Here is a 9487-nt window from a genome sequence, read left to right on the forward strand (position 1 = left end):
AACATCAACTAGCTGCCTCCTGCACACCCCCTACTGGGGATGTGCCCACAACCAATGTACATGTCCTTGACCAGAATCAAACCTGGGACCTTTCAGTCCGCAGGCCGAAGCTCTATCCACTGAGCTAAACCGGTTTTTGGACAGCTTTTACATAGCAGGTGAAAGACATGATTTATATTACATCTTAAACAAACCCCTGGAGGTACAGGCGAGGAGCTGGGAAAACAATTAGGAGGGTTTTGAAGTGGGGCAGAGAGCAATAATTGGGGTTAGAACAGGGTGGTGACAGTGGAGGAGGGAGTCTACTTGATAGGGAGGATTTTGAAGGTGCAGCTACTTGGACTCACTGGTGAGATTGAATCCCACAGCTTACAGGGCCTGGCCTGAAGAGGATGCAGAGCCTGCTGAATACTGAGACGTCCTCAGATGGACACATGGGGACCACTAGAGATCAGCCTCACGCTCTCATGAGTAAAAGTCCTTTCACGTTTCTGTAAATCCACCGGGCGTCCCAGCATCAGCTGACTGTTTCACAGCTCCTCTCAGTCCAATATTCTGTCTGACAGGTTTCACCTTGACAGTCAAAACCCCAACATTTTACACAGATCCCAATTAGGCAGGCCATCTGTGAAAGGCTCTTGGCTGGACAATGGGTTGCAGGAGTCCAATTATGCCATTCATAACTCATAGTAAATAAGGGTTGAAATCTCTCAGAATAGAGAGGCTCTACAGCCAATCATGGGAACCGCAGGCAAGTCCATGTGTTTCCATTTCACGGGAGCGATGTGGTACCTGACTCAGCACTTTTCAAGCTTCATAGGGATCTTGTAGGTCACAAGTGGGACCTGGGACTCTGCATTCCTGGCTAGCTGCTGGTGATGCCGGTGTTGGTGGAATGCATGCAGGCTTCAATTTGAGCAGCAAGGTCCTGACTCATTCGTGACCCAATGTGTACTGGGTGGGCACCTACTACACCAGAAGGACTGTGAGGGAGACAAAGAAACAGATGTGGTCCTTAAGGGGAGGTAAAATGCACAGACACCACTCATCGGTACAGTGTGGATGTGCCACTTGGAGACCTAGAGGTCAGAGTCATTCTTCAGTTAGGGGCCCATGCCGCCATGGAGAAAGACAGATGAGACAAACACTTAGAGCACAGTGAAAGTCACAGGGCACCTTCGAGGGCTCAGCTAGAGAACAGCACCAGTTCTTTACAACTGCTGGTTTCTCCCCAAAAGTAAGACCTTTTAAAAAAATATAATTTCTTTATTGATTTAAGAGAGGAAGGGAGAGGGAAAGAGAGATAGAAACATCAATGATTAGAGGATCATTGATCGGCTGCCTCCTGCACGCCCCTTACAGGAAATCAAGCCCACACCTGGGCATGAGCCCTTGACTGGAATCAAACCAAAAACCCTTCAGTCCGCAGGCATAAATTCTACCCACTGAGCCAAACCAGCCGGGGCAAAAGTCAGACCTTTTTAAACTCACAAACGGAATAAAGAAAAGGGGTCAAAGGGGAATGAGAAATTTTTCTAAAGTAGGAAGGTAAAGGCGTGTGTTAGTACTTTTCCAGTTGCAAGAGGGGGCAGGAAATCCCATTTTACACCAACTTTAGCAACAAAAGAAGACATTTAGAGAATTTGAAAAGCTGGCTCGGACTCATTCACTCAACATATATGGTGGTCACTGGGGCTGTTCACAGATGTTTAGTAAACCTGTAACTATCCAACCATGTTAATCCAGGCGTGGCCATACGGTTTTCTTTGGCCAATGAAATGCGAGCAGAAGTGACATGTGTCACTCCTAGTTAGAGCACTTAAGAGACAGTGCATGATTCCCATTTTTCTTTCTTACCCCAGTGAATCCTGCTGCCTCCATGGCAATGATACACCCTACGACAAAGGAGATGCGGTCAGCCTGGGGCTCTCAGCATTACAACGAGCATTTCAGCCGGATTCCCACAGGCCAGGCTGAGGGATCCCACTGGTGCACAAATCCATGCACTGGGCCTCTAGTATGTATCTAACTACCCATCTTCTATTCCATTAGGGCCTTCCCATGCCCAGAAATGAAAACATCCCCATAGATCCGCTACAAATGCCCTTAGTTCTTAATTGGTTCTCAGAAAAATTCCCACAGACACCAAGAATCCTGGTAACCGGGTAGGATGTGTGTGGTTCATCCTTGGTGCCACCATATACAGTGACTACAAGTGGCCAAGTCTTCCCTTGCCCCAGCCCCAGCCCCTTAAACCCCCTAAGACCAGGGTCGGCAAACTGAGGCTTGCGAGCCACATGTGGCTCTTTGGCCCCTTGAGTGTGGCTCTTCCACAAAATGCCATGGCCTTGGTGAGTCCATTTTGAAGAAGTGGCGTTAGAAGAAGTTTAAGTTTAAAAAATTTGGCTCTCCAAAGAAATTTCAATCGTTGTCCTGTTGATGTTTGGCTCTGTTGACTAATGAGTTTGCCGACCACTGCCCTAGGAAAACACACAAATACAACACAACACAAAGTGTCAGACTCACCAGGTGGCAACCGAGGGCCTGACACCCTTCTCTTTCTTCCCAGGGCTCTTCCTAATAATACCACATCAGAAACACACCAAGGAAGACAGTCCCCACTTCAGCAGGGAGGACTGAGCCAGTAATAACCCGGTGAGACCCTCACTCTATTTGAAGCTAACCTTCAAATAAGACACAGCTGGAAGAAGTATGTAAAAGCTACTTCTCAATAGGCAGGTGGGATTCTCAAAGGACAAAGCAGCAGAACAGCGAAACCTAAGCTGGTATTTTTCACCGCCTTGAGGATACTCCTGCTATAAATAAACACGAGCACTGGGCCAGCTGGGGGGAAGGGTGGGGAGGGGGTCTGCAGGAGCACTGCTCTTAAAGCTAATGTCTTAGGAAAACCTCCAAGGTAGTGCTGGCCAACACTGGTCTTACAGATGGGGACCTGGGCCCGGGGGCAGTCTGACCTCAGGACTCTGACATTGAGTCAGACCAGCGCTAGAGATAGAACCCAAATATGCTTCCAGCCCAGCATCTTCCCTCTCACAATTCAATTTAAATATTTACCCAGCTCCTGCCCGTATCACAACACCGTGCCAGGAAAGAACTCCTCAACCAGCCCAAACCCTCCATTACCAGGGTCATTTTTCTGCATTCCACTTTTAAAAGCATGCCCCAAGGGAAAGCAAACTTATGTTTAAGACTTTATGGTCCTTCTCTTCTTTCCCACTTGTTTTGCAACAGTTGGGGACCATCGTGGGGATGACCCACTTTCCTTCTACTCCGCCCCATTTGTGCATCGCTGACCCACGGACTTCATGTTTCAATCACAGTCCCAGCACTTGGCCAAATTTTCAGCCACAAACTAAGGTTCTATTTTATTTTTTAATTTTTATTTATTTATTTATTTATTTATTTATTTTAATATATTTTATTGATTTTTTACAGAGAGGAAGGGAGAGAGATAGGGAGCTAGAAACGTCCATGAGAGAGAAACATCGACCAGCTGCCTCCTGCACACCCCCCACTGGGGATGTGCCCGCAACCAAGGTACATGCCCTTGACCGGAATCGATCCTGGGACCTTTCAGTCTGCAGGCTGACGCTCTATCCACTGAGCCAAACCGGTTTCGGCAATCCCGCCTAAGTCTTGAGTTGTTTGTAAAGATAACAAGATATAGCCCTGCCTGGTTGGCTCAGTGATTAGAGTGTCAGTCAGGGATTGAATGGTCGAGGGATCAGTTCCTGGTTAAGAGCAGATATCATGGGTGCAGTGCCTGGGGCACATATGGGGGGCAACCAGTCGACATACCTCTCTCATTTAGATGTTTTCTCTCTCCCCTTCTCCTACTTTCTCTAAAAATCAATGGAAAAAATATTCCAGGGATATTTCCATTGACTTCGTCTGCTGGGGATAATGCCGGCAGACTTATCTGCTTAGCCCAGGACCTCTGATTTCCTTCAACACAACCACCCTTTACGGAGTGCCCTCAGGTGCTAGGTACTTCAAAAAAGAGTCCTGCAAGGGGGCAATCACTGACCTGAAAACACTCACAAACTCCACAGCGCCAGCTGGCTGTCCCTAGGTGCCATCAGCTCGTCCTGAGGCCTCTGGTTAGAAGGAAGACCCTTCTCCATCCTCAGAACATAGTACTAGGTCTTCCTGAGATGTTCTCTGATGTGACGGAGGCTTATAAAACGATGAAAAAATTGCTTATAGAAAATGGGGCTTGTGAACAAAAATCATAACGCTTCATACCAGAGATTGTGGGAGCTTGAAAGAGATCAATTTTAGGGCCATAGTCAAGCTGGTGTACAGAAGCGGAGAGGGTATCGGACCAAAACTCCAGAGCCTGTTTCTTCACCAGTTCACCTCATGTCATCAGGCAAGGCACATTCCCTCTGCAGTTTTACAGATGAGAGAGGAGGACAGGAGCAATGGGTTTTATTAGTAATAAAACCCGTACACGCTGCATGTTCTATTTTATCTAAAACCCCAATATGTAAAACAAAACGGGAGTTGCTTGTGCTGACTTAGGGCTGGGGAGCCCAGATCTGTGTGCCCTCAGGAAAGCCAGTTTGAAAACCACAGGAATAGATTAAGTCAGAGAGCCCTTCCAGAACTCTTTGTTTTTGTTTTTTTTTTTGACAGGAGGGAGGAGGGAGAGAGAAAATCAATGATGAGAATCATCGATCAGCTGTCTCCTGCATGCCCCACACTGGAGATCGAGCCCCAACCTGGGCACATGCCCTCGACCAGAATGGAGCCTGGGGCCTTTCAGTCCACAGGCTGATGCTCTGCACTGAGTCAGCCCGGCCAGAGCCCCTTCCAGAACTCTTACACCCTCTTAGGTGCCAGGTAGGGCAGGAAGAAGAAATCATCATTTATTTACTGCTCTTCGTGGTGCCTGGCCATTTACATATGTTATGTCATTGAAATCTTTGCACAGAAACATCAGGGGGACTAGCCTGTGAACTGGGATCTCTTGTAAATTGCGATTTGTTGGCAAGAAGCAGGACTGGGATTTGAACCAAGGGTGTTGTGATTCTCAATGCAGTATTACTACTCCTTGCTAAGAGGTATGGTGATATTTAGGCTAAATCCATGACTTCCTTCAATTATAAATATAATGTACATATATACATGTAGAGAAAAAGATCTTGAAGATTATACCTCTCAAAATGATAATTAGCCATCTCTTATTGTCTAATTTTCTTATAATGAACAGAAGTACCTGTAAACTTAAGTACCTGTAAGTAAGGTACTACTTACAAGAAACAGATACTGCTTATGAAAGTGATTTTTGTTGTTAATGCTCCTGGAGGCTATTTTTTCCATTGATCTTTAGAGAGAGTGGAAGGGAGGGAGCAATAGAGAGAGAGAAACATTGATGTGAGAGAGACACAGCAACCAGTTGCCTCCCTATCGAACCTACAACCCAGGTACGTGCCCTTGACAGGGAACCAAACCCAAAACCCTTCTATGCGTGGGCCAGAACTCTAACCACTGAGCTCACTGGCCAGGGCTAACTCGATTTTACTAATTCCCATGCTGGGTTTCTATGGAGAACTAAGGACTGGGAGGGACGGGGACAGGTGATACCTCTGACCTTCTGGAGCTGACAGTGGGAATAACAATCCGAACCCCACAAAACTCACTTGAGAGGATCTTGGCTGACTTGAGGGGCAGTTTCCCATAGTCACTGAAGGTCTCTGAAGCTCTACCTCGGGGAAGTGATTTAGTTTTAGAAAGTAAAAGCAAATCCCTGGTGCCCCTCCCAAATACACGCCTTCCTCTCCAGCCCTTCAATTGCCTTGTGTAGCTGGGGGTACGTGAATAAAATAAAGAACGGTCACATGGACGACCCCAGCCCAGAAGCCCACGCTCCCCAGCCCAATTGTATCTACAGAGAGTGAGCCCCCAGCGGGGCGGACTGACATTCTCTGGCCCCACCCGAAGCCCGCCCAGAAGCCACAGGCCAGGATGAAGATCACAGCACTCCTTCGGGAGAGCAATTGCCACCCTGAGGCAAAGCAGGCTTTGGTCAGGCATGAGGCGGGGCAAGGCGTGCCAGCTTCTTCCCTGTATTATTCATGCCAGCGCTGCCCGCAGAAAGCTCTTAAATATTTAACATGCCACCTCGAGGTACAGCATAAACCCCCGGCAGTAGCAACAGCTGTGGAGGGGCCTGCAGGGAAGGAGGGACCTGGGGCTGAGGCACGCTCTCTGGCTTTGGGGGGAAAGCCCAGAATGGTGGCCAGGAAGACAATGCCGAGAGAGACTTCAGAAGGCTGCCCCTGCCAGCTTCTCTGAAAACCAGTCAAGAATTGCAGGAAATGGGAGATGTCCCCAAACGTAGGGAGAGGATGGTGCCTGATCAAGGGAATCCAGACAAAGGAAAAGCCTGAGGGACACCTCCCAGTCTCCCCCCCCCCACCCCCACCCCACCCCAATGTCAGCCCTGGTTCTACCGAGCAGGCATCAAAATCTGTCCTGACTCCTGCGAGAATGTAGGGAACGAGAAGACCTGGGACAGCCATGTCTATCTCCAAAGGGGAATAAATCCAGGAGGGAAGCAGCTCTTCCAATGTATCTACTCAGCTCTGGGGCTTGACATAGAAAAACGACCCCCACGCCCACACCCAGTGACTTCACACAGGCCTCACCCCGGATGACTCCGCTCTGAAGGCCGGGAGATGCCATCGCAGCGGCCCAGGTGGCTGTCCCTCGGACATTGCCCCGTAACCGCCCGGAGAGGTCTGCCCCTCCCTCCTCCCATACCCCCTGCCAACGGGATCGGACACGGAGGACTCGCCTGGGCTGCAGTCAATGGGAGAAACCTAAAAAGGAGTGTTTTCAGCCCCACGGGGAGCCCCGCCTCCATCTCTCCACCCTTCCCCGCGCGCGGACCCCTGCAGGCAGCGCCCCGGGCTCATCGGGGCCTCTTTTCTGTCATTTTCCCTTTTGACCGAAGCCTGGAGGCGGCCCGCGGGGCGCGGCGCCGGGCGACCCCAGCCGGCACCTCTCCCGAAGGAGACGCGCGGGTCCCCGCGGCGCGCCCACTCGGGGCCGCGGCGACCCCCACCGGCCGCGGGAACAAAGCGCCGGGGCGCCTGGCGCTCGCGGCCCCGCCCGGCGGCCCCCGGAGCCCGGCCGGCCGGAGGGACAGCTCGCCGGCGACCTCGGCCGCTACTGTACCTGCTAAAATTAGCGGCCGCCGCCGCGTATTAATAGCCGCAGCGCCGGGCGGACGCCGCCGAGGGCCGCGCGGAGCGGGAGGGAGGGCAGGGCGCGGGGAGGAAGGCCACTTACACCACCAGCCTGGAGATGATCCATGACACCATGGCGGGCGGGCGGGCGGCCCGGGCGGGCGGGCGGGCGGCTGCGGGCGCGGGGCTGCGGGGCGGCGGGCGGCTGCGGCGCTGCGGGCACGTCCGTTCGCGCACGGCCGCGGCCGCCAGACTGAGCGCGCGCCCCGCCGCCCTGCGCCCGCCCGCGCGTCGGCGCAGCCGCGGCACACGCTGCGGCGGCCCCAGCCCCCGGGGCCCGGGGGGCCCGCGGCGATTGGGCGGCCAGCGGGGCGCGCACCGGCTTGACCCGCCCCGCCCGTTCGCCCCGGCCCGCCCGCCGGTCTCGGGCAGCTCCTCCGTGCGCCCTGGGCACCGGCCGCTCCAGGGGCGCCCTGAGGTGGCCCCGCGGCTGGGCACGGAGCTGGCTGCCGCCCCACCCGCAGTGCTAGGGGTGGGGGAACGGAGGCGTGGACTTGGACCTTGGGAATCTGTCTACCTGTTCCCGGTTGGGATTCAGGCGTCCATCCCTTCCTCAGACACAGCGCTAGCCTCCCGAGGGGCTTCCACTACCCCTCCCATCTGCCCCCACGTCTGGGCATCTGCCTACCTGGTCCAAGCTCTGCCTACAGACTCCCTGCCACCACCGTTCCCCAGACATCCGCGGGGCTCTCTTTGCTTCAGACGTTTTGAACAGCAAACATATGTGCTGTTTCCTCATCCCTGTCCATGCTGTCCATACGCCTCCGCTTTTCCGAGGCTCAGCCAGAAGGTTGCTTCCCGGGGAAGGCCTTTTGCAAGGGGCTGCCCAGTATTTGGTGTGGAATTGCTCAGAGGTACGACCTGGCCAGGAGGAAGCTAGAGCACCACTGTCCTGCTGAGCCATTTGGAGCCTTAGGCAAAAGGGAAAAGGTGCATTCTGTACACACTCTTTTTTTTTAATATTTAAAAATACCTATTGCATTTCTTTATCTTGATTACTACACTTTATGGCACTCCCTTAAATTTTGCCCCTGGGCAAGTGCCTCTCTCTCCTCACTCTGGTCCTGGCCCTTATCACGTAGGTCCTTGCACACTGTTCCCTTATGCTTGGAAAACCTTTGTCCCCTGCTCCTCAGCTCTGCTACTGCCTTCCTCACCTCCTGCTCCGGTGCTCCCTAAGAGCACTGCTCTCCTTTGCTGATGCTCAAGTGATGTATAGTTCAGTGTCAGATCTGAGAGGCGCAGGAGAGAGCTGGCAGTGGCAAGGAAACCTCAAGCTTTGGCAAAAGGGGGCTGGAAATGTACCACAATAAGGGTCTCTGACAAGGGTCTCCAAAGAACCCATAAAATACCTGTTGTGTGTGTGTGTGTGTGTGTGTGTGTGGTTTTGTGGGTGTTTTTTTTTTTTTGTGTGTGTGTGTGTGTTTTTTTAATCTTCACATGAGGATATTTCCCCATTGCTTTCTAGAGAGAGTGGAAGGGAGGGAAGAAGGGGAGAGAGAAAAAGAGAGAAACAGATGCAAAAGAGACACCTCCACTGGTTGCCTCCCCTACACTCCCTGACCAGGGCAGGGAATTGAACCTGCGACCCAGGCGCGAACCCTTGACCGGGAATCAAACCTGAGACGCCTTGGTGCACGGGTCCAACCCTCTAACCCACATGTGTCAAACACAAGGCCCGCGGGCCAAATCCGTCCCGCCAGGCCTTGCAATGTGGCCCGCACTGCGCTGTCATCACTGCACTCCGCTGCGTTTCCATCACAATGACAGTTTATGACTGTTCAGTAAACCATTCGGCCCGCGATTTAGGCTGGATTTTAGATTTTGGCCCCTTCTCTGATTGAGTTCGACACCCCTACGAGTCTAACCCCTTAGCAACATTGGCCAGCTGTAATATTTGTTGAAATGCTGTCTTGACCCAGTTTTGAGGCCCTGGCTAGAGGTGGGTGGGTTTCCCTTCTTAGGCAGCCAATTAGGTCCACACCCCCAACCACCTCTCTTATTGGGTTGTCAAGTCCAGGCCTCTGTACACCTGCCCTAATCACCCAGGACCAGGTACCAGACAACCAGGGCCAGCCTCTGTGCCTGAGAGCCCACGGGAATTATTCAGATCAGCCAGTCAGACTGCTTGTCCCGCCTGGTCCTTTTCTCCTGCAGAAACCACAGTTACACTCACTCCCTCTGCCTTGCAACCTGCCCGTGTTTACCCT

At 52.4% G+C, this 9487-nt stretch overlaps 1 protein-coding gene across 6 annotated transcripts in view; it reads right to left on the bottom strand.

The window, feature by feature from the left end:
- The window catches only part of REEP1 (receptor accessory protein 1), an 86361-nt gene extending 78633 nt beyond the window's left edge, over positions 1-7728 (bottom strand). For 5 of the 6 annotated variants that reach the window (XM_036435952.2, XM_036435950.2, XM_036435951.2 and 2 more), the window contains exon 1: positions 7321-7728. In XM_036435952.2, coding sequence (XP_036291845.1) covers positions 7321-7352 — 32 coding nt within the window. In that variant the 5' untranslated portion in view covers positions 7353-7728. The remainder of the gene's footprint in view (positions 1-7320) is intronic. The other variant, XM_036435948.2, reaches the window with a different exon arrangement.
- Between the last annotated feature and the right edge of the window lie 1759 nt (positions 7729-9487).

The sequence above is a fragment of the Pipistrellus kuhlii genome, unplaced genomic scaffold (assembly GCF_014108245.1).
Source record: "Pipistrellus kuhlii isolate mPipKuh1 unplaced genomic scaffold, mPipKuh1.p scaffold_m20_p_13, whole genome shotgun sequence".
Classification (NCBI taxonomy): Eukaryota; Metazoa; Chordata; class Mammalia; order Chiroptera; family Vespertilionidae; genus Pipistrellus; species Pipistrellus kuhlii.